The 26302-nt window shown below is 40.2% G+C and overlaps 1 protein-coding gene across 1 annotated transcript; it reads left to right on the top strand.

The window, feature by feature from the left end:
• Positions 1-527: 527 nt before the first annotated feature.
• On the top strand, positions 528-26302 carry LOC139727421 (7SK snRNA methylphosphate capping enzyme-like). Its single transcript, XM_071638374.1, has 4 exons — positions 528-2243; positions 8116-8334; positions 20462-20588; positions 23033-26302. Exons 1-4 carry the CDS (start codon positions 873-875, stop codon positions 23872-23874), a joined length of 2559 nt encoding a protein of 852 aa, XP_071494475.1. The 5' UTR covers positions 528-872; the 3' UTR covers positions 23875-26302.

Raw genomic sequence — 26302 nt, 5'->3', positions numbered from 1 at the left:
GGTAAAGTAGTTGCCCTAGGGGGGGATTTTCCTGGGGGGTAATTATCCGGGTGGTAGTTATCCGGAGGGTGGTTTTTCAGGGGGTAGTGTTCCTAGAACCGATTTAGGACCTTGTGCAAGTAAGCCCTTTATTTTCTGGCATTTGAGGCGAGAGTAAACCGAATGATCCAAAAGACCTCTGGTGATGGCGCAAAACCAGTACGCCCACAGTCCATTTCCCAAGATTCCCTCAACCGAGATCGCGCAAGCGCAGCGATTCGGTGGTGCACCACGGATTGGGGATGGAGCGTACGCTGTAGCTATGTGTGTTAGAAGCTGGGATATGTGTACAATCCAGGTACAATCACACCGCACCATCCCACCGGGCGGGTTTTGTGTACGTGAGGAAAACGGACGAACAGTGCGCTCGTACGTTTACATTGCTGCATTTACTACACACAGGCAGTACCCTTGTACACACACGCAGCAACGCGAACGATGATGATGAAGTTGGCTTTGCCATCAAAACGTACGCTGTACAAGCAATGTGGTCAACACGGCGCTGAGAGAGAGTAGCTGTGTTTCTTAGCGATATAGCCGAAAATATCATATTTCATGCATCCTTTATACTACTGTGGTAACATTAATGATATGGGCGCCTGCTGTATAACCTTGTTATGGAAAGGACAACCTCCATTTCACCGAATTTTGGGCCGAAATCTGTGGCGTTGTACTTGGACTGAGCACGGTGCATTGGGGTAGTGTGACCCTGTTTTGCATTATTCATAAGATATTTCTATGCAAATCGTGGGTAGGTCGTTGGGTTTTGTTTACTTCAAGCTACGATCGCACGTGCAACGTTTTGTCAATGCACTTTCCGCGGGCTCGGAACGATGTCTACTGAGGTGTTGGAAGCCATCCCCGAATCGGGGAATCGAAGTGACACTATTTCTTCCATGACCTCTGGTGCTTATGGAAGTCTTACTGCCGCAACAAGTTGTGGCCTCTCGCCGCCCGTGAACATGATGTTATCGGGGGTAGCGGTAGTGGGAGCTGGAGACGACAGTGCAGCAGGAACGATATCTGGCGGAAGTCTCTCGTCACAAGTCACCGGCAGCGGGAGCGGAGGCCTAGGGCGAAAGCGGCATCATAGCTCATCGAAATCAGCAGGCCAGGTGAAGAGGAGGAGGAAAACATATGAACGGAATGGTCCAAAGCCTAAATTTCTTCTGGGAGGGTCCATCACTGATCCACTGAACCTGAACAGCTTGGCAGATGAGGAAATTTCAAAGATTGCAAATGCGACTCCTGCAGCATCCCCGCTGGAAGACATAAAAGAACCTGACACAGTCATTGTGCCCCAAGACTACAAAGACCCTCTCAAACTTAATTCAGTCAGTGATAATGAAGACAGCAGCTCCTCGCTCACAAGAACTATTTGTCCAAGAAAACTGTCGGGCAAGAAAAAGAAAAGTAGGAGTAGTGAAGGAAAATGTGAGAGCGTTGAGGACACTGTTACTAATGCAGATAGCAGTGAGACAAGTCTGTCTGTAAGACCACTCAGACTTGAGCTCCAAAACAACAAGGCAAACAACAGAAATTCAAAGATCACCGATAAGATTGTGTCACCAGTTCTTCCAGACTCCAGGAGCCGCAAGCGGAAAGCAAGGTCAGAGCCGAGTTCAAGACTTGCCAAGGCTCTTCTCATTGACAATATTGAACCGCAACTGAGTGTTAAAGAAACAGAGACGAAGAGGCAGCGCAAATCTCCAGAAGTAGGTTGGAGATTCAGAAGGCAACATAGTCATGAATCAAAACTATCTAAGCAAAAGCCCAAATTCAAGGAACAGGACAAAAAGTTCCAGTATGGCAATTACTCTCGCTACTATGGCTATCGAAATCCAGACAGTGATGATGGTCGCATTGGTTTGTTTAAGAGAGAATGGTTTCATGGGAAAAAATGCCTTGACATTGGTTGTAACACAGGTCATGTGACTCTAGCTGTTGCCAAAGCATTTGAGCCTACAAAAATTGTGGGCTTGGACATTGATGGAAACTTGATTGGTGTGGCTCGCAAGAATGTAAAGCATTGTCTGCAGGATCAGTTCCTTGACCGTACCGGAAAGGGAAAAAGCCAGTTTCCCATTTCAATGGAAAAGACCTATGGCCCATTAGCAATTCCATCTACAGCTGAAGCAGTGTCATCCAAAGTTATCGAGTGTCCTGTAAAACCATCTTTTCCAGCCAATGTTTTGTTTCGCTGCGTAAGTATGACAACTTGATATCAACTCATGTATACTTGGGTGACCCGCACCTCGTCATAGTTAATGTTTGCGCATGTTTGAATCACATTTCGCCACTGAAAGTCTTTGAAATCCAACTCACATACAGGAAAAATGCTGAAAATTCCAGTGGAATCACAAGTTCACTGATCGATATTGAAAATTTGCAGCTATCGTCGTCAAACGCGAACGATGCGAAAAAGTTGCGCGCTGAGGAAGGGGCCCGCAACTCGTCACCCGCGCTCCCATAGACAAAGCACGTAAAAGACGTGTGCAGGTGACCGTGATGCTCCCATAGACATACACGTAAAAGATGCGTGGGGGACAGTGGTGATACTTATAACACGTATTCCGATTAAATTTCAGATTTTCGCGAAAAACTGTTCAGTTTTCACCACAATTTGCTTGGTTGTGGTAGCCCTGCCAAGTTTCAAGCCTACTGAACACAGTCCCGGGCATAAATTATTGTTAAGTGCGCTTAAAACAATTTTAAGCGGGGTGACGGTATTCGGGCCCCTGATGAGGTGCGGGCACCTCACTATACTTGTAAAGACTCTTTGTTTAACTTTTCTGAGAACCTACTCATCAAGTACTTTCTTTCTAAGCTGTAGAAATGATCTGTCTTGGCTGGAACTACACACAAATGTAAGATGTACTCTGGCAATGCACTCTCTAGGTCATTGTCGGGATGACAGATCACATCGCGGGTCTAGGGCAATTTTACCCCCTGGGCAATTAACCAAGACCCTAATCCTAATCCTGAACCTAATCCTAACCCTAACTCTAACCCTAACCTTTATTTTTGCTCTAACCTTATCACTAACCAGTATTTAGCTGGGGGGGGGGGGGGGGGGTGGTAATTGCCCTGATATGCACCTCTTGTGTACATCACCCATAACCTGATGTGTTTGTAAATTTCATTTCAATCCTCTTTGCTGGAGCTTTTTTGTTTCTGTTTCTATGTATTTATCTTATCCATATTTAGATAAAACAATTTGTGTCCCTTTCATCTGTGGGGTTTTGAAAAAGTTGTGTCAAAAAAGACAGCAAATTTTTGATCTGAAGTTTGTCATGCATACACACACACACACACACACACACACACACACAAAAGCGCCAATAGTAAGCTACAGGGACTTTCTAAACGTTTCAGAAAAAATATGAAAGAAAAAAGAATGCATCTTTAATAAGGAAAAAAAAATAATTTGGTGCTTAACTTAAAAAAAAGAAGATGAAGAAGAAATGAAGAATCTACTCTACATTTCAAAGTACTTTTCTTGTTTGTAGTAATTGCATTTTAAAAGTACAATGTACTCTTATTTTCCACACACCACATGTAATGAATATTTCCAGTCAGTGTACCACATCTCAAGATCCCTTTGGGGCAAATTATTTGTTTTATAGGGCCCCATGAGTACTCCTAATAGCATTGTCAGTCTCTGGTGTTTAGGCCTAAACAGCATACAGTGTACATGTACATCTTCATTGTATACAATGTATTGTATTCTCCGTGAATGGAGAAAGGATGTCCTACACAAATTTCTACATTTAATCCTACATTGCATGAAGTTTCTCCCTTCCACTTGTAAGAATCTTGTACAAAGTTTCTGGTATATTTGTTCAAATATTTCGTGAGAATTTTACAAATTGTGATATGTCCTGTTTTCCATATAATTTGTGATTTACTGTTCAAATGGTGATAATGCCATGCCTGTGTTACAGGGAATGTTGTTGGAGTGATTTTTGTGCTGTTAGAGCTGTGTGCCCAATATCAAGTCCCAGTAACAAGGCTGTAACCAATATAATGCACATACAAATTGTACATAGTACATGTACATGTACTGTACATTTTTTAGCTCACCTGAGCCGAAGGCTCAAGTGAGCTACATTACGATCGCTCTTCGTCCGGCGTCCGTTGTGCGTCGTCCGTCGTGCGTAAACTTTTTACATTTTCATCTTCTTCTTGAGAACCCCATGACCGATTTTCACCAAACTTGGCAGGTAGTATCCCTAGGGGGTAGGATCTCAGTTTGTCCAAATGGGCACCATGGCCCACCTGGGGGGGGGGGGGGCCAGGGGGCCCAAACACCCTAAAATTAAGGAATCTGTAAAAATTTTCTTCTCTAGAACCAGAAGTGATAGAGCTTAGTTAATACTATGAGTTAGTCCATTGATGACTGTAGTTTCAAGTTTGTTCATGGGGGAAGCAGGGGTGCCCCCCCCCCCCCCCCCCCCCCTTGGGACCCGGGGGAGGGGGGGGGGGGGGTGAGGAGAGGTCCTAATGGGGCCTAAATTGTACATTTTCATCTTTACTTTGATATCCCCATGTCTGATTTTCACCAAACTTGGTAGGTACATGTAGCATCCCTAGGGGGATAGGATCTCAATTTGTTCAAATGGGCACCATGGCCCACCTTGGGGTCCCCAGGAGGGCCCAAACCCCCTAAAATTAAGGAATCTTTAAAAATCTTCTAGAACCAGAAGTGATAGGGCGTAGATAATACTATGAGTTAGTACATTGATGACTGTAGTTTCAAGTTTGTTCATGGGATTGGCGGAATCAGGGGTAGCCCCCCCCCCCCCCTTGACCCAGGAGAGGGGATGGAGAGAAGTCCTACAGTTGTAATGGGGCCTGAATTGTACAGTATGTTCATCTTCTTCTTTAAAACCTCATGATGAATTTTGACCAAACTTAGCAGGTAGCATCCCTAGGGGGATAGAGTCTCAATTCCTTCAAATGGGCACCATGTCCCTCTTGGGGGGCCCCTAGAGCCCCCCCCCCCCCCCCCACCCCCATATTAAGGAATATTTAAAATCTTCTACTCTAGAACCAGAAATGATAAAAGCATAGTTAATACCATGAGTTTGTACATTGATGACTTTAGTTCCAAGTTCGTTCATTGCAGATCCAGGGCTGCCTGCCCCCCCCCCCCCCCCCCCCCCAAAGCCTGGGAGTTGAGGGGGGATCCATATGCAGACCTAAGTTTCCAATGTTCTCAGGTAAGAGTGTGCAAGAATGCATGGAAGGTGAAATTGTGATACTCAGGTGAGGGCGTGACCCCTGGGTCTCTTGTTTATTATGAGAATAGATGGAAATGCCTACTGGTAATTGTTAAATGTACAAAAATGAACATTTGTGTATGCAGGGCCCTGCTGCACAAAAAGATACAATCAAGCATACATTGTACAGCCTTGTACATTGTACTTTATTAGTCAGAAAATCAATACAATACTAGTACATACAATGTACAACTTGTAAGTCTGGTATCGGCCAATCAGAAGTGAGTATTCACAGACTACTATACACGTATGTTTGATATTCTGACTCTGTAGTATCTGATCTCAACTTTTATGCAACAGGGCCCTGTATTATTAACTTCTTTTTGTCCTTAGCATGGCATTACCAATTTCTTGCAACAGCTGAATAGCTGAATGGGCACTTGGGCAATGATCCCCCCATTCACTGGTAACACTACCAGGCAGTGCTAATTTACATTGTACAATTATATTTTACTTGCCCTACAGTATGATTTAGTTACGATGTACCTTAGGCAAGTTTGTTTGTAGCAGTCTGTCATGGTCCATTGGAACAACTTATCATGGATCATACAATGTACAATTTTTCAAGTTCAGAGCCTCAGAATCTTGCTTCTAGAGTATTTTTGCACAGTATTGCTCATGTTTGATAATGAGTGTGTTGGTGATTTATGTAAATTATTGATAATACTGTTTTAGTTTATGTTGCTCCTAGCGAGCAGAATTACCGAATAACACATTATTCAAAGAGTGCAGGGTACATTTCAACTTTAGACTAACATGATGTCCTAGTACAATCCTGTATCAGCTGTTGTAGGTACAGTTATGTATCATGCACTTTTCACAAGATTTGTTGAAGTGCAATATGCATCACAACAACAAATGGGCTAAGCATAGTCTATTGATTTATCACCCCATTGATTTATCACCCCTTGTTGAAATTGTGTTTGGCGATATCCCTTCCCTTCTAGTAACCTACTGTGATTTGACTCATACAGCTCTTCAAAAATGTAGGCAAAAACACCTTCTGTGTGAACACAGTTCTGATTTATGCATTAGATAGTCAAAGTCAGGTTCAGACATGCTGTCACTTGCCCATAATGCTCACCTACCTGGCAGCTGTAGGCAGGAAATGCTAATTTTCATTTCCCTTTGCAGCATGTCTGCATGCTCCTTTGGAATGAATGTTTTATTTCAGTGAGTTGAGTACAATGTATCAGCAGCCTGATTGAAGAGGGGACTGACACTTTAGGACAAGTTCACCTTTGGCTTCATAGACATGTGGGTTGAGTGAATGCAGCAATATTAGTAGAACACCCAATTAGAGTTTGAGCAAAATCGGACAATCCGTTAAAAGAACTTTATGAATTTTTGAAGTTTCTGCTCAGTCACGGCTGGATGAAAAGACTACTATAGCTTGTGATGTCACATGAGTACAACAATATAAAGAAAGAATAAAGAAGATTTAACATATTTCCATTTTTCTCGCATAACAAAAGAACACTCGACTTCTCTCTTTCAGAAGGCAGGGGGAATAATGTTACCCTTAACATACATGTACAGTCAGTAGCAAGTCGAAAAACTGTGCACTTTATTCAAAAAGTAAAGTTTTGTGAAATTCTCTTTTTATTTTCCTTATACAATGTATACTTGTAGTTGTACGCATGTGACATCATACACTGTAGTAGTTTTCTCTTCCAGCAGTCACTGCGTAGATACTTAAAATATTCGTAACTTTTGAACGGATTGTCCAATTTTCCTCAAACTTTTACTTATTAATGTGTTCTACTAATATTGCTGCATTCTATCAATCCTTATGTACACATATGAAGGTGGACTTGCCCTTTAAGATACAAATGTAGTAGCTGCACCTTATGCTGCAGATTGGTGTACATTGTATGAGCTCATTACCTTGTAGAGCGAGATACATTTTATATTTAAGGCCTATAGCAGGGCTCCACACTAACTTTTATTTTTGGTGGCCCAAAGGCAAACATCCAACCTTTTTTGCTGGCCCGATCAGGCTACCACATTCTTCATTTCTGAAATTTTGGTGGCCCGACGTGCGTTTTTGGTGGCCCCGGGCCACCGCGCCACCGTTAGTGTCGAGCCCTGCCTATAGTTTAATTTTTGTTCTCCCTCCCAGCATTTTGTTTTTTCTGTTTAGAAAATTAAACATCACATGCTGTGAACTTTATGTCAAATTGTTTAGAATTATGAAAAAAAAACATTCTGACTCTTTAAATGTGTTTTTTTTTCCCCAGCTTTACAAGGAACTGTTTGGGCATATCTGTATTATTTTTCACAACTTGCAAGTACATTTATTCTGTCATGCTTGTTAAGTTTGTATTAAGTGCAGAGTCCGAAGTTGTGGCCAACCCTAACAATGTAATTCAATAGTATGCATACCAGGTAAGGATCCAGACTTCATGCTGTGATACATACTAACTGTAGGAGTGTATTTGGTTTTCATCTCTACATGTGTAGTTGTAATGAAGTTAGATTTCTATTTCTGCTCCCCTGTAGTGATGTGCTTGTGTGGTCGTTTGCCCTAAAACTGTTATTTCCAGTGAACTACCAAGTGATACAATATCATTAAGTTAATATACACTGTAAATATATGCAAAGCTGTGCATGAGATACAATGTGTGTTTTAAGATTTCCTCTCAATTTTTTTTTCTTTTTTTCTGGACAACAAGAAGATGCTGGTCAACACATCTGTAGGAGCTGAAATTGCACATAATATCCAGATCTGTATGATGCAAGCATTAGCAAAAATATTCCATTTTTTCCCCCTCATTTTTTTTTTCTTTTGCAGGCCAACTTTGTCTTGGAAGATGATGCACTACTTAGCACGCAGAAGGAAGAGTTTGACACCATCCTGTGTCTGAGCGTAACCAAATGGGTCCACCTCAACTGGGGAGATGCAGGCATGAAACGTTTCTTCCAGCGCATCTTCAGAGCACTCTATCCTGGAGGCAGACTGATTCTAGAGCCCCAGGCCTGGCCCTCATACAGGAAAAAGAGAAAAATGACGGTAGGTAGTATCATGCAAGATCTCTCTTATTTTTGTTTGTTTGTTCGTTTGTTTTCTACATATGAATACCATCTCATCCATCTCTATGAATCCTGACATCTTTCTTCCCATTGCATCAAGTTTTACCATATAGGCACTCTGCATTCATGCATTGCAAGAAGATTCAGTGGTGTCATTGTTGTATAACATGAAAATTTTTGTTTTGTTTGTTTTTGTTCTCTCTTTGTTCTTTTTTTTTGGCATGTGACGTATCAGCTCTTGGTTACTACATATTAACATATTGCTTACATACTGTAAAAGTGGTTTCTTTCGCAGTGGTTTTATTTTCGCGCTTTTCGCGCTTGAGGTTGAACCACGAATTTAACATCACACGAAAATGTTTTGAACTCGTCGCTTGTATAACGCTATCATTACCGACCGCGAATTTAAACACACGCGAAAAAGTCCGCACCGATGGAAACTGCAAAAGTTTCTGTACGCGAAAGAAACCACTTTTACAGTACAGCCTAGCAATGGCATGTAGTGGCCAAGTACTGTATTTATAACCCTTGTTGACACAACCATCCACTAGTCTACATTGTGCCATTGTGCTGAGCATGAGCAGACCATCAAGATACACAAATATGGGGGATGAGAAAAGGAGTTTTCTGACCCTTGCACATTGGCAAAGGTCAGGATGCACCCTCACCATTATCACTCTCTTACACATGAATAGGGCTGTTGATCTCAGTAGTTTTGATGGGTGCACCCACACACATACTCACAAACACACACAAGAAACTATAACATAATCATATTTCTTGCTTAAAGGCAAGTTCTAAGCTTGTTTGTTTGTTGTTGTTTTTTTCCTGACAATGTTAGCCAAGGGCTTACTTTGTAAATGGGTGTCTGTTCTTAAACCTCATATGCTCAGCATGCAAACACCAAATGCTCTTTCACGTTCTTACAAAGCATAGTCTTTATCTCGTATTCAAATCTTGTTTATCTGAAATCGTTTAGGCAGCGAGAAGTGGTTGGAAGAAAAGAAGGAAGAAGTCATTGTATGTGTAGCAGAAGCTGTGACAACTCTCATCAAATACTCCCTAAAATCATCTGATATCTGAACTCAATGGGAGGGAGAATTAGTATTCTCCCCCCCCCCCTCAAAAAAAAAAAAAAATCAAACAAACAAACAAAAAGATCCACCAGCATGTACATGATACCCTCAAGTACCTGCCTTAAATGGTCAATAGCATAATCAGGGTATGCAATTGTGTAACAGGGCAAAAATGAAAAAACTTGGTGAAAATGCTTTTTTTGTTGTTTGATGTAGCTGAGTGTTCAAATTTTCATTTCATGTAAAGAAAGAGTCAAAATTTTGCATTAAACTGCGCATAAATTAGCATTTAAATTAGGGGTGTCGAATTACATTGAAATGACTAATATATTAGAAAAATTCATTAAAAAAAAGGAGAATGTTTTTTTCATCTGATATTGCTGTTAGATATTCCTGATAAATATCCCTTTCATTCACCACCAGCACATAGCCATGACATATCACAAAATATGAATGAATTTCATATTTTCACTTCTCGAAATGGATGATCAATTTTGTAGGCATTATTTTGAATTCAAATAAAACCACTTTTACATATTTTATCATATTTCACTTTTGCCAAAGAGTGAAGAGGCGAAACTTTCAGGAATGGGTAACAGACATATAGTGGCCATTATTACAAATTTTTATGGATTTAGGGCTGGTACTTTGGAAGATATTATATTTTTCATCAAAAAATTATCTGTACAGTTTGACCTTGAATGTGCGCACAGTGTTTGGATCAATTCTCATATTTGTAAACACAGATAGAAGAATGAATGTGAGATTTATGATGACTTGAGTTGATATCCAAGCTGTGACACTCAAACAATGACATATTAAGCCAAAATACTATGTTTTTGCTTATGATATCTTTAGAAATTGAACAAGCATTGAAATATGAACACTAAACACTTATCATATGACCTTCATGCAGTATAACATGGGCGTGTATCACACTTTTTTTATGCTCAGTAATTTGTAAAAATATAAAAAAATAAGTTCCTATTGCTCAAATTTGCTAAAATTTTCACACAATAGATTTCTACATATGTACAATTCATGGTTAAAAAACAAGGATATTCAATAAGGGGGAAAGATTCTTTAAAGTAGTCAAATTAGGATATACCTCACTGGAAATACTGAAAAACAGCTGCACTTATTTTACTCAGCATTTGAAAATGGCTCAAAACTCAAAACTGGCTGAACATTTATTGGCAAACAGCACACCATATTGTAGTGTGTCTTCAGTACTTTCAGGAAAAGCAGAAAAATAAGCTGTTTCTCCATGTATAGCTGTACAGCATGGGTTAAAAGGTCACAATGTCACAAAAATAAGCCAGCATTACACTCCTACCAGGATGGGACTTCAGACCTTATAACTTTCTCCAGCTGAAAGAACCACTGTTTTTTATTGCATGCAAGCAATGCCAGGAAAAAATCCATTAATTTGATACCAAACACATAGGGGTAGACTTAAAATATGGACCTCAAATCTTGATTTTACGTAAGTTGTAAAACGCTTTTTTTGACGCATTACGTGGGTTTTGGGGGACTTTTTGGTAATTAATCTGTAATAATTAACAGTAAATGAGAAGAAATTAGCTAATGTCTTACCACATGTGATTACTGATGTCTTAGCATGCTGCATGTGAATTTTTAAGTCAGTTGGTGCATTCTTTTAGAAGTTATAATTTTTTAAAGTGAGAAAGTCATGATTGCATACCCTGATTGTGCTTATCACCTTGCGCTTTAAAGTCAGAGAACTTACCGTCTGCATGGGAATGAAGTACTAAATACAAACAGCTGCAAAGTTTGTCTACAGAGTAGTATATAATAGTGTGCATTCCATTCTAATACTAATAGGGCATTTATTATAATGCAGGTTAGGAAAGTGCTATGTCAAAGAGTGGATGTAAGAGTAAAGATTGAATTACCAGTTTTGGGAAGTTAAATTTTATTGATTTTCAGCAGAAAATGCTTGCCATACTCACTACATCTCTTGGAAGAGCTCACTTTTTAAGGGGGTGGTATAAGTTTGGTTGAGATTTGTCTCCAGGATTCCAACTTTTTGTGAGATAATGAAAACCTGTTATGAAATATGAGGGAGCATACAATTCTAAAAGGATTTCAAAGTTTATTTGATAAAGATTGGTTTTGAAATGGCTGAGATATCCACATACAAAGAGGTCAAAATAAAAGGGTGCACCAAATACAAACCAGTGCATGGACAAATCCACACTAGTAGAACACACACGTGCACGTGCAGTGCATTCACACACCCGCTCACAGATCCCTTTCTGCTGTGGATTGTACGTGCTGGCATGTTTTGCAAACTGCAAGTGTATAATCAGTGTCAAGTTTGGTGTGTATTGAGGATTACTCACCACCCCTAGTTCTTCCTCTCAAAGTTGAAGTAGTCTTGTAGAATCTTTCCTGTCGCAATGTAGTGTGTTCTCTTCTTGGCTTTAAAGTACTGTTTGATCCCAGGTATTAAAAAACAAAAGGCAGACATGATGTCCCTTGCAGTAGAAATTTGTCTCTGCAGTTAACCCCCCTTTCCAGCATATGTGTACATTTATGTTTTGGTCACTGAAATAGTTGTAGATGACATTATGATGAGGCATTCAGATCTTTATGAAGTTACTACTTAGTTAAAAGGCTTTAAAGGGGGAATATGAATATTTTAATCCAATGGTGGTGCAAATATCCAGCAGGTGCATTTTAAAGACTGCATCAGTGGAAATCATTCAAGAGACATTTTATTAGAGCTTTTGACTGAAATCATGATCAGTCGGTGCAATTGCTGTATGAAACACATTTACAAAGTTCCTGAAATTGTTACAAATGAAGATAAAATAACATGTGCTCAGTCGAAACGTCTGAATTATTATTGGTAATCTGAAATTTAAAAAGCATCAAAGATTGGCATTCTGAAAAGTTCAGGGAATGCATGGATTATTGTACTTGTACTTGTAAGTCACTGCTGTCATTAATTGGGCATGGTGACAGCAGACCATCTAACAAATACAGTATATTGTCTTGATCATGCAGTATTTTGTGTGTTCTGCTTTTTTATGTCACCATATTGCTGTGGCATTTTTTTTTTTCAATTGTGCTTGAGCAGGAATGATATTTTCCCTTTAAAGAGGTGCCTGCTATATTGTATTTTAAAGTTTGACTAAAAGCCCATTTTTAACAAACCTTACCCGACAACGGGACAATGTCCGGAGAGCAAATTCCTTGCCTTGGGCAATAAAACCCTAGGAGAGTTAGGGATACCTTTTTAACAGACATACACCAAAACTTTCTCTGGGTAGGTTTCCACAACAACCTACCTTTTCATGCACAAAGGAGGTGTGGTTACAAGCCATTCACATGATGCTCATTGAGCATATGAAAGAAATGTTACCGCGAGAGCGTTTTAACAGAAAGGTTTTCGGGGTAAATGTCAGGGTAATTACAAACTGTAATTACAAACAAGCTGGCTAGGATAGAATGTAGCAAAAGTTACCAACGTCCGAGCAACATTCTGTGGGGACCGTTTTAGCAGGCAGGGTAAAAAATGATTGCCCTGATGTTGTCATGGTAACTCTGGTTTGAAAGACTCTTTTGAAACAGGGCTTTAGACTTTAGGTAATGACTAGCACCCATTAGAGCAACAAGTGGTCTTAAAAGCATGTTGACATGGAAATTTAGAATGAGTGAAGAGTGGAAGAGTGTGACCTCATTCAGGATCATTTTGATCAGGCTCTATACAAAACACTGCATATTTGATTGTACATCCTTGTTCTGGGTGTAAGCTTGTATAAAACATGCCTTCTGGGCAAAAGTAAAGTCCAGGTTTTGAAATTGGGAGGTTTGACAAGATTATATGTTGGTGCTTATTTGCATCGAAGGACAACTTATTAATCACTTGCAGTGACACAACTTGATGCAAGAATCATATGCTAATAATATCATGCAGTACCTGCTGCTATAAGGGATAAAGAACTATCATTGGCTATAGGGCAGAAGCCCAGTAGTCTATTGGACATGATGGCTTTCCAGCAATCAGGAGGTCATGGGTTCTAATCCCACCCCAGTATGCACACCCATTATCATGGCTGTTATTCTAAACCCTGAATAATTGGTGCGTATTTACATCGATGAAGGGCAATGTGTCAATCAGTAGCAACTTTTTATGTGTGATATCTAAACAAGTAGATTTGGAATAGGAATCCTTGGAAGGAATGTTTTGCAACATAATTTCGTGACTTTTTGTATCTACTACTTTTTCTTCTCCCTCTCTGTACTGTTGCCAGTAATTGATGTTAGAGAGGAGATTTTTCTTTTTTTTCTTTCAACTTTCAAGGAAACCTTTGTTACCTCTGAACCTGCATGTTTCTATCATTTATTGCATTCATGACTGCAAATGAAAATGTGACTAACTTACCAGACATTGGCAGTGAGAATTGTTCACATCGTAGTTTTGTCAAGAGACAAGTGTTGGATATTTCGCTGACAGCCATTCATGACTTTATGTTCAATAGCGCTGCACTCTCATTTTAGAGCTTAAAGTGATGATTGACCAAAAATAAATACTTGCAGTAGAGTCTGATGCCAAGACTAGTCATGCCTTCTTCGTTGATAGTTGCCATGTCTCCCTCTGTTTGCACCTTCACCTGCTAAATTCCATTACCCCTCATTTTGCATTCTGCAAGAATCTCTCATTGCCCATGAATCACTAAGTGCAGAATACACTTGTCATGGTGGCAAGTCGGAAATGTAGGGAAAGATGGAAGCTGATAGGACCCTCTTGATCACAGATGTCTATTAGACTCTCACGTCACTGAAAGAGAGATGATGGGTGCGAGGATTCATCAAGTAATTCTATCTCTGAGTCAAATTCATTACTAGAAATATTCTGTATCCAGATTGTTTAATTTATTTAATAGTGTCTGGTTTAATCAAGTTTCTAATTTCATCAAGTTAGGAAGATTCTGATGTGATGAATATAAGGTACAAGTACAAAAGTAGTCAAAGTTTGCAAACAAAACAAAATGCTGTATCCAAACTTCTTAAAGGTGCACTTGTTAACAGTTGACATCATTTGTAGTTTCTTCATATCATATTTTCTCAGTCTGTGTGATAAAATACCTACAGCAGTAAAGTCTTTTGGCAATCCACCAAATTTTATTTTTATCTTATCACATCGCCCGTAGTCCATGTTACCTCTTATACATGTACATGATGATGTACTTCCCTTTTTCTGCCACAATATCTGCTTGAATGGCTTCAATCACCCATATTTTGCTAGAGTGCAGTGTTAGAATAAAAGTACACTATATCCCTACTTTTTACAAGTCAAATAATTTTGTTCTGCAGAATGATCCATCAAATCACAACACTTCCAATGAGACATCATATAAACAGTGTATGTTTGTATTGTCCCGTAAACCCAATTTGTATTGCATCCTGAATAATTGACGTTGCACCTGAGGGTTGCTGAATTGCAACAAGTAAAATGAGTCCTCTACCAATAAAGAAAACATTCATGGTTATAAATGCGATGTGAATAAATCTTAGCCTTTTTTTTTAAATCTTTCTTCCAAAAATTTATTCCATCTTCCATCCAAGAGTGAAAGTACAACGTACACTGTATGTGCTGAATGCCCGACGACGTAACTTCAGCTCAAAGTTTGTGTTCTTGTGGCTGGCGGCCTATGACCCAAGCTGGTGCAGTCCCAGCAGCGATACTGTAAAAGTGGATATTTTCGCGTGACTAATTTTTCACGCTAGGCCGGGTAAGAAGAGTTTAGCGTGTTTTCAATTCTGTGGAATCCAGACATCAACTACTAGACTATATAGCAAGCAAATAATATAATTTGCGTGCTTTTATTTTCGCGCTACAATTTTTGTAGTTTCGGGTTGCACGAAATGCGCGAAAATTTCAACACTGCAAAAATTTCCACTTTTACAGTATAACAAAGGAAGGGCAATTGATAGCTACCTGGGTTCTTCGACTTCTTGTTAAAAATGGTCTTGCCTATGTTCTTACACTTCGGAAGTTTATATAAGCCGTCCTAAAAACTACAAAAATTAGGCTTTACATTCATTGTTGCAGTTCTCTATACACTGAGTGGTTGATACTCCTTGTAATTGAATTCCACATTCAGGACTACAAGTTGTAGGGCAAATTACATTCATGTTGTGAACATGCGTACAGAAAATCAAAGTTGCCTCTAATTGGGTGGACATAATGAGTGGACCGCAGCTTTCTGTCACTGCAAAAGAACAGTAACAGTATCCTCATCCACACCATTGAAAAGTCCCGAATATGTCTGCACAGACTCATGACGTGCTTTATGAAAATAAATCTCCTCATCAGTCCTGTCCAGGCATACCTACACCATATGCATTTCAATTTTCATTTGAAATACATTGTAATTATCTGTTCCTTTATTGGGACTCTATCAATTTAGTGACAAATTTTGAATGATAGTACTCTTCACATTAACGAAAGGAAAGCATGTCCACTCTGCTTCATATGAGTGTGTTACAGGCTAGACTGAATGTGCAAATGGGTTGTCTTGTTTGTATTGAAAATATAGGGGAAATGGCTATTTTTGTTCGTGGGGACAGGAAAGCAGTAATAAAGTTGATGATCTTTGTCTGAGATAAATGTTTGCTGAAGACTTCAATGGACGTCTCCGCATCCATCCTCATTACTAGCACTCAAGGGCAGACCTCCCCCCCCCCCCCAAAAAAAAATAATAATAATAATAACTTCGATTATATTCCCTTTTGGAAGGGAAGAAAGTCAGCTGATGGGAGCATGCTATAACCTGATTGTGCATTCTTCATATTTACAGACTTTTATATATGAATACTGTAAAAGTGGACATTTTCGCAGTATTAAAATTTTCACACATTTAGCACAACCAGAAACTAGTGCGAAAATAAAGCATGCAAATATTTTTGCTATTTGTTGCCTATAGGTGACTCCGCGGAATTGAAAACTTGTGAAACCAATCTTACCTGGCCGAGCATGAAAAATTACACATGCGAAAATATCCACTTTTACAGTACTCTGAACAATAATGAGAGTGCTTTCTTTGTTACCAGTTTATTGATTGAAAAAACATGGCAGAACTCCCAATCTGGCACATTTAGGTTTAACTTTTAAAGAGGAAGTCATTATACTTCATATTATACAAAATGTGAGAGAGAAAACCAACCAAAGTTTCAGTTGTAAACTGGATGTAAAAACTTAAATAGTGTTTACTAGTACACAAATGAAAGCACAAGTTTTTAAATTTCTGTACACAATCAAAGGTGGTATCCTGTAGGCACTGTATAGCAAAGCTAGTCAGCCATTTTATTTGATTGATGTCACTAGTTCCTGAAATAGCTTTGTATGGTTGTATCTTCTTCTTTCAAAGTGACTTTCTCACTTTTCGTTGAAGGAACTGACTTCCTCTCTAGTGGTTGAAAGGTAAAGAAGAGAGTGCAATGAGTCATCAAGAAAAAAAGTACAGAAAACTGTGCAACTTTGTGATATTTTAGATATGGATCATACAAGGAGTTCTTATAGCAAGTAGTGTCACATGGTCTCACGGACTATTAGATGCCCATTACTCACCATTTAGCAAGCTAATAACCTGATGATGTTCAACAAAGCTAACAGGCAATCTTGTAGCATTGCTGCAATTTGAGAAATGCGGAGTTAAAGAGATTGTATAGTTTTGGTTGAGACTTAACTTCAGTTTTCTAAAAAAAAAAAAAATAAGAAGATTATGAGAAACCTCTTATGAAATGTGAAAATTCCTAGAGGAATTCAATGTTTATATGAGAAAAATTGGTTTTGAAATGGCTGAGATATCCAAAATAGAGTGATCTTGATAAAAGTTGGGATCCATGTACAATCCCTTTGTTGTACTCTGTTTTTGGATGTCTCAGCCATTCCAAAACCCATTTTCATCAAAGAAACTTTGAATTCCACTACTGGTATACTCTGTACTGTTTCATAAGTGGTTTCTTGGTATCTCACAAAATGTTTAAAGCTCAATCCTCATTTCCACCAATACTATACCATCCCTTTAATGTAGCCTGATTAGGAAGTGTTGTGCCATCATCAAATTCCTGTAAAGTAAAAGGTAACATGGCAGCTTCCAAATATTCTAATTAGAATGGGCTGATGAGCATAATTAAACAATTTTGTGGAAAGGAATATTGAGGTACTTCCAAGCAGGGTAAAGTTGAGGGACATTAACCAAAAAATAAAAAATAAAATAAAATAAATTTGAAATTCTTCCATTGTGTTAATTTTGCCTCATGTAAAGGATAGTTTTTGTTAGTCACTTAACCGTTAACACAACAAAGTATTCATGGATGATTCTTGCAGATAATCAAAGCTGAAGCAAAATATTCTCTTGCATGTTGCTCTCCTGTACATGTTAATAGCAGCGTCGTTCATCTTTTCCTGTACTGATGACTTATTGCACTGTACAGATTTGTGTCTTTACCTTGAAAGAGATCTGCAATTAAAGCTCTCCATTTATTCAGGCTTGTCCCCACCCTCCTCCCAATGCTACCATTCATATAATGTGGTTTACTGTATGTAAATGCTAGCAGTAGCTGTTGCCAACATATGGCATGGGGGGGGGGGTTCTTGTTGGATTTACTCAGTTCGGTATGCTTCAAGTAATTACTTGTGTACATTGTGTGATATGACATGAATTTAAATTTTCATGATCTCATAATGTATGATCAAACACAGTCTGAGATAACTGAAAAGATGACAAGGAGGTAGAGGTGAATATCCTCACAGTTGGTCGATCACCAAGAACTTAATACAAAATATTTCTGTAATTTGTAGCAAGCAGCTCTCATTGAATTTTTTTGAAAGAAGTTAGATCATCAATTGCATAGAAACTACAGCACCTCTGAGACATGATTATAAACTAGCAAAACAATGGGGGTGACACTCTGGAATGTCTTTTTATTTCTCTACCAATCATAGCATCACTACAATCAGTATTAATGAACATTCCAGTTCTAAGTCTGTATACATACAACTATATTGTAACATCAGGAGTGCATTTGAATTCAGCACCTGCATGAACAGAAACTACTGTAAAACGAGGAATGTTCGCATGCATTTTAATTTCGCGAATTTCGCGAACGCCAAGATTCGCGAAATTAAAATACACGCGAAAATTCTTGTCTACACTATATGCATTGAATGCCAGTGGCATTTCGCGAAAATTTCATGCCGAAAAAAAAGCCGTCTGCTCCAATTCGCGAAAAATTCATGCCGCGAATATATCATGTTTTACAGTAATAACTTAGAGTACTATGTCACTTCTGGCTCAGTTTCTCAAGCTAGTATTCTGCCAGCTGTCCTTTCCTTGTATAGGTGTCATACCTTCATCCATTTCTTTATAACATATCTCCAAAATATCTCTGAAGAATTCCATTTTGTGAACTTGATGCAAGCCTATTTGTGACAAAAAATTAGTAACTGACCTTTTATCAGGTGATCTGAGAAATCCTCTTGGATCATTGGTTTTGTTTCATGTTAAATGCATTTACGGTATAATAAAGTCCTGGTCAACTTCTACGCAGCTGCTCAAGAATAGTATGAGTCAGAAAGAATTCCATGAAATTATTATGGAAAATAGTTTGACAGGATGTTTCTGTGGTTAGAATTGATGGGTTGTGTGGTTGTCAGATATCAAGGTCAAAATCTAATGGCACTGTTGACATGACTCAAGGAACATTTCACTCAAACTTAGACATAGATACAATATGCACAGCAAAGTACTTATACTAGTATTAGTTGTCGGGGGGGGGGGGGTTAGACAAAAAAACATCAAATGTCATGGAGTCAAAGATCACAGTCAACTTTGTCTTTGATTTGTTACTGCTCACTTGGTCTGTATGGTTGGTTAAAGACCTGGGCCCAGTTCACAAAACTTGTAACCAGTAACAAGTTATGATAGTTGGTACAAGCTACTGAATCCTTGCATCTGATTGGCTGAGAGCAAATTAGTTGGAAGGCTGGCCCAGCTCGGATATGTTCGTGAATCCATGTAAAAAATTGGGTATAGCTTTATCACCAGTCGCTGTATAAGTACACACACAGCCAACAGAGCTACCAAGTCTCATGCATTCTGCGTGAGACTCAAGCATTTAGAGTCTGTCTCACGATCTCACGCATGGCACCCATTTTTCTCACGCATCGAGTGAAGTCTGCAATTTGGGCCAAAATAAAAAGCATAGCTCAAAGGATTAAAGTGATAGTTGCAATTGAAGGTATATTTTCCCTTTGTCTTTCAAATTTAGTAAAAGATAGTCACGTAAGTATGCACCAGATCGCATCATTAAGAGCTAATGATTTAAAAAAGCTCCCTACCATGGGAGGGGGGACACCCCCTCGTTAGCGCGCGGCATGTGCGCGAGCGCCGAGATGCCGAGTTATGAAAATCTCACTCATAAAAGTTTTTTGAACTTGGCATCTCTGAGCCAAAGAATCTGGACAGGATTTATAATGGTTAATAATGAGTGTACGCTTCGATGCTCATTACACATGGTGTATTTCCTGACTGGTGCCATTCATGGTTTTCGAATGTACATGTAACCTAATGGGCAGCAAATGAATCAGATTCACTGTTTTTGTATGTACATGTATGACTGGGTAAGTGATGCACTGATTGCATTTAATGCAAAGTCTGGTAAAGGTTAGGGGTTGAAGTGTCTTTTTACATTCTGAAATTTTGCTCTTTAAGCCCAGGCCTAACAATATGTGGCATGTATCCTTCCATAGTGGCGCAGTTTGAATCATTTAAATGCTAGTTCCTAATCTTAGTTTGGAGGGCTGTAGCAAATATCATTTCTACAGTATGAGCAGGGAGGTGGAAGAGAGATATACTCTGATTAAATGCAGTAGCATATCCTCTGATTTTAACACCTACCTCTATGTTGAGCATACTGTCTTTTCATTATTGATGCCAGTTACTGATCTTGCTTCATTTTTCTTCTCTCTGTGTGTATATTACATTGTACTAGGAAACCACATTTCAGCACTACGAACAGATTGTCTTCAAGCCACATCTGTTCAAGGAGTACTTGTTGTCCAAAGAAGTGGGCTTTGCCAGCTGTGAGGTGATTGGCACACCGCTCAACAAATCCAAAGGTGCAGTATCAGATAAAGCATGAACAGCCACTTGTTTGCATGGTGTACTTGTATAGGTGTGTGTGTTTAAATGTAGTCCTTGAGCTTGTATCGCTTTATTACAGGTCTCTCTTCTCTGTTCAAATGTTAGTCATTAGAAACACAGAGTGTGATAGGCAGGGCTCGACATTAGCAGTGGCACGGGACCACTGAAAATTGATGTTGGGCCACCAAACTTTCAAAGAGCATATGTTTTGGCGGTTCAGTCGGGCAACTAAGATTCTAAAGAGATTGCTGTGTTTCATTTTATTTAGCACCACTACGCTTCTTTTACAATTTCAAAGACTTCTCTTAATTCTTTCATTTTGTTTTGTTTTAAAGTGTACATTACCACCATGTAATAATGGTTTTATTTCCTTGATCAGTTATTCTTTCAACCTGTAACTGGTATGTAGGTAACCCTTAAGCTCCTTTCCAAAAGCACAGGTGGCATGATGTCTGTCAACATTTTTTGATCATCAGCAGTGTTCTGCTTTCAAACAATTGGTGATGAGATTCCATAAAATGTCTTTGCAAATCCCAAGAAAAATCAAGTTGTTCCTACCGCATACTTTCCTTAATATTTGCAACTTGTAAATGACCCTCTGTCTTTGCTCCTTATTCTAACATAATATACTGAATGAAATGAGGTATCATCATAATTCTTCATAATTCCATATTTTTAGCTCACCTGAGCCAAAGGCTCAAGTGAGCTATTGCGATTGTTCTTCGTCCGGCAGCCAGCGTGCGTAAACTTTTTACATTTTCTTCTTGAAAACCCCACTACCAATTTTCACCAAACTTTGCAGATAGCATCCCAAGGGGGTGAGGATTTCAATTTGTTAAAATGGGCACCATGCCCCACCCAGGGGGCCCCCAGGGGGGCCCAACCCCCCCCCCCCCCAAATTAAAGAATCTTTAAAAATCTTCTACCCTAGAACCAGAAGCTATAGAGCTAAGTTAATACTATGAGTTAGTACATTTCAGTGACTGTAGTTCCAAATTTGTTCATGGCAGATCCAGGGATGCCTCCCTTGGGGCGGGGGGGGGGGGGGGGGGGGGGGGATGGGGAGATCCAAATGTGGGCCTTGATTATACATTTCACCTTCTTATTGGAAACCTCCTGACCAATTTTCACCAAACTTGGCAGGTAACATCCCTTGGGCAGGATCTAAATTTGTTAAAATGGGCACCATGCCCCACCCAGGGGGCTCCCAGGGGGCCCAAACCCCCCAAAATTAAGGTGTCTTTAAAAATCTTCTTCTCTAGAACCAGAAGTAATAGAGCTAAGTTGATACTATGAGTTACGTAGTTTCAAGTTTGTTCATGGTGGAATCAGGGGAGGGGTCTTAATGGGGTCAAAATTGTAAATTTTCATCTTCTTGGAAACCCCATGACCTATTTTCACCAAACTTGGGAGGTAGCATCCTAGGGAGATGGAAGCTCAATTTGTTCAAATGGGCACCCTGTCCCACCTGGAGGGCCCCAAGGGGCCAAAACCTCCAAAAATCTTGGAATCTTTAAAAAATTTCTCTAGAATCAGAAATGATACAGCTAAGGTACCGGTAATACTATGAGTTAGTACATTAATGACTGTAGTTTCAAGTTTGTTCATAGGAGATCCAGGGGTGCCCCCCCCCCCCCCCTTGGGGGCAGGGGGAGGGGTGGGGAGGTCCAAATTAGGGCTTAAATTGTAAATTTTCATCTTCTTCTTGAAAACCTCATGATGGATTTTCACCAAACTTGGCAGGTAGCATCCCTAGGGGGTTAGGATCTCAATTTGTTAAAATGCGCACCATGCCCCGCCCAGGGGGCCCCCAATCCCCCCCCCCCCCCCCCCCAAATTAAGGAATCTTCAAAAAAAAAATCTTCTTTTCCGGAACAAGAAGTGATAGAGCTAAAATTAATACTGTGAGTGGAGGGGGGGGGGTCCAAATTTGGGCCCTAATTGTACATTTCCATCTTCCACTTGAGAATGCCTGGTCAAATTTTGGTAGAGCTGTGTGTAATTTAGATTAGTGACTGCGTGAAAGGTGAACTTGCGATACTCGGGTGAGCGGAAGAGCCCCGGGTCTCTTGTTGTTATTTGTATGTGCTACTTATCAAGATTGTGTTGGCCTGAAAAGCATTACATTGTTTTTTTGCCGTTGCATACTATATCTCCCTCTTTAAAATGTTATATTTGTGCAGGGTTTGACACAATTTCCCACCATGAATAAATTGACAGAACGGTAGGATGTGTGCTGTTGTGATATTAGAACTACAAATTACTAGGCCTCACTCAATATGAACAGCATTTGACATGGTAGACAATTTGACATACATGTATTTAGGAGGAAGCTGATGAGATTTTTGAGATAGATATATCATACTCACTTTTCTCTCTTTGTTTTTGCCTCTTCTCTATTCATTTAAAACTTCTGCAGGGTTCCGTCGGCCCATACTGATGTTCACCAAGCTCCAGGCTGGCAGTCGTCCAGTCAGCCAGCCGCCCTCGCCAGAGAGGGTATCCACAACTACCAGTGACTCCGCCCAAGGCTCTCAGGCTTTGTCAAGGAGGCAGCAGCAAGAGAGGAACAGGGACTCATCCTCCAGGGATCACCGGGGCCGCCACGAGATGCGCTCCTCGAGGTCATCCTGGGATTGGCACGGGAGGAGGAGCAGAGAAGGGAAGATACCGGAGAGAAAGAAATCACACACTTCATCCAGAGCGGGGACCAGCAGCAGGCTGGCTCAAGGAGGAACGGATGCACAGAAGAAACGGAGGGTATCGCGTGAGCATGGGCACGATGCCATGGCCTTGAAGGACAAAGGAGGGAAGGACGAAGGAGGGAAGGATGAAGAGGGGAAGGACAAAGGAGGGAATGATGAAGAGAAGAATGAAGAAGGGAAGGACAAAGGAGGGAAGGATGAAGAGAAGAATGAAGAAGGGAAGGACAAAGAAGGGAAAGGTGAAGGGAAGGATGAAAAAGGAAAGGCCAAATCAGAGAAAAGCATTGACACCAATGACAATCTGCCTCCAGACGAGATGACGAAAGCAGCTGATGAGATTAAGGATCACGTCATGCCCAAGGAGGGTATGAAATCAACGAAGGAAACCAAACGTAACCATGGTGATATTGGCAGTCTTCCCCCTGGTGGCATAATCCAGCAGGCACAAGACAAGCCCAGAGGTGAACCTACTATTGATGCTGCATCACCAGAAGAATCTGTGATGGCAACAGAAGAGCAGAGCACGGTAGAGGGTGAAGTGCACCTCCAGAATTAAGTGACTTTTGTCATAGATGTGACCAGAGAGATGAAAGATTAAGACTGGAAGGACAGTGTATGAGGGAAATGGAAAAAAAGTGGTGAAGTCATGCTCCACATTCAGACTTACTCATACTTTTCTGCTGCAAGAGAAGTTAGAATTTGAAGGATTAGTTTCTCGTGATCTGCACTACTTGAGTTATGCCAATTCTTGATACCTTTTCAGCCTTTGTTACTCCCTACTGGTTGGACAATGAGCGTTGTTCAGCAGACTTTATTGTCATCACCCAAAGCTGTTGGGGACTTTTGCTTGCTTAAGCTCTAACCTTTGCTTTGCATTTGATGTTGGACATGTTATGTTTAACATTATTTCATGATCACTTTGTTTTTTTGTGTATATATCCGTCAAAAGTGCTTGTGGCAAGTAATGTTATGTTGGGACAGGTATCAATGTACCAGGGCCATTCAGTATTTTAGTTTGAGCACAGTTTCCTCTGATCACATGGGCAGTGTTCTATCTGTAGAGATAAACATATACCTCTTCTCACGGCACATACGGGGCTCAACGTTACTGGTGGCCCAGGGCCACTAAAAGTGGACTTTGGGCTACAAAATTTGAAAAGGTTATCTTGTGCTGGCCCAATCAGGCAAATTCAGAATGGATAGTTACATTTGCTATTATTTTGTGCCACTATGTATCTTTTTCGGGCCACCAGAATTTCCGATTTTGAAATTTTAGTGGTCTTAATGGACCATCAGAGTAGAAAAGTTGGTGTTGAGCCCTGGCATCTGACCTTTAATACCAAGAGTGTTTAGAGAATATACATTGACCCCGTTTACAGTGCGGGGCTGGGCCGAGCCGCAGCCGAGCCCAGCCTCAATTGCGAGGCCGGGCCCCGCAATTTTGTCCGTTTACACTGCCGGGCTCGGCCGCGCTTTTGATTCAAACCTTTCAATATGTTGTCGTAGTGGCGCTCTGCTTGTAAACAAATGCAATTTGGTATTGTCTGGTTTTCAGACCCTTTGCCAAATGAATTCCGTGGCGACAAAGTCGCCGTTCGGGCAAAGGCCTTTGCCGAAGGAAAAAATCCTTTGCAGGACAAAACCACCTTAAACTATATTAGTTTTCGACGTTGAGGGGGTTAATATCCCGAATAGCGCAAGATACAGGCAGAGGGTTTGGAAGCCAGACTAAAATTGGCCGCGCATTTGGCCCAGTTTGCGTTTACACTGCGAAAAGGCCGAGACCACCTCCAGAGCGAGGCCAAATGCGAGTCCTTTTTGGCCTCGCAATTGGCCTTTTGCGCGTTTACACTGAAGTGAGGCTGGGCTAGGCCGCGGCCGAGCTGCGGCCGAGCCTCGCACTGTAAACGGGGTCATAAAGAGCTTGTGAGCTCCCTGCCACTCTACTCTGCTCAAAAACCTGCCTTTCTTTTATCAATCTGTGCAGTACAGTTTGTATATGTCTTTAGGCTTTTTAATCTTTTTTATTTCAATATTCTTTTATAGAGACTCCAAGGGAGCATCCAAGCTTAGGTCTCTATCACTTAACACTTTTCTGCCAAATCACTCAAAAACTGTTTTGAAGGAAAGTAATTCACACAGCTTCTCGTGGAAATATGACTGAAGGAGGAGACAGTTATGTTCATTTCATCATAAATCTGTCCTGTGATGCTGCGCTGTAGCTTGTAAGCATTTTGAACAGTACCATCTTCCAGCTTAACGAGGCAGCAGGTTGCATGGTCACCTTGCAACAGGCACTGCTATTTCCAAGTGAGAAATGGTACAAAGATCAATGCACACCAAGAAATCATATATTGTTAATGTAAAGGGTTGGATGAATTTCACCTGTGTAGTGATACAGCAACATGCAGGGAAGTTGGATTACCAGGCATTTATTTTGTGTACGGACACCTACAGCAGCTGTAGAATCGAGACATATCATATTTCAGTCACATAAGCTCTTGAGAGCATTAAAGGTGCACCCGTATTGCCAGGTGGTTTGTACTCAGTGGGCTGAGTGCTTGTCAGCAAACAAGACTAGGACCTACAGCAATACTGTATAAGCTGTTATTTTCGCATACATATATTTTTGCGAATGAGGAGGTCATAGACATTTTCGTGAGACATAAGTGCACTATTAATACTACCGTACAGTGACATTTTCATGTGTTGTCAAATTCGCGGTCCCACAGCGATTCGCAAAATTCGCAAGAATTAAACCCTTGCAAAAATAACAGCTTGTACAGTACCGTAAGGAGTCTCCCATGTTCTTGAAAGTTCACTCATGTGGGTTGTACCAATTGTTTTTTTCTCTCTCTCTCTCTTCTGACTGCAACGCCATTGGAAATATCACTCAGGCATGAACTTAAATGTTGTTTGAATGGCTGGCCGATCTATTTGGACATTTTGATTGGCATAATTTCTTTCTCTTTTTTTCCAACTAA

This window comes from Diadema antillarum, unplaced genomic scaffold, assembly GCF_040938485.1.
Source record: "Diadema antillarum isolate AM-2024a unplaced genomic scaffold, OU_Dant_1.0 seq00000130_RagTag, whole genome shotgun sequence".
NCBI classification, from domain to species: Eukaryota; Metazoa; Echinodermata; class Echinoidea; order Diadematoida; family Diadematidae; genus Diadema; species Diadema antillarum.
This window is presented reverse-complemented; position numbering and strand designations above follow the sequence as displayed.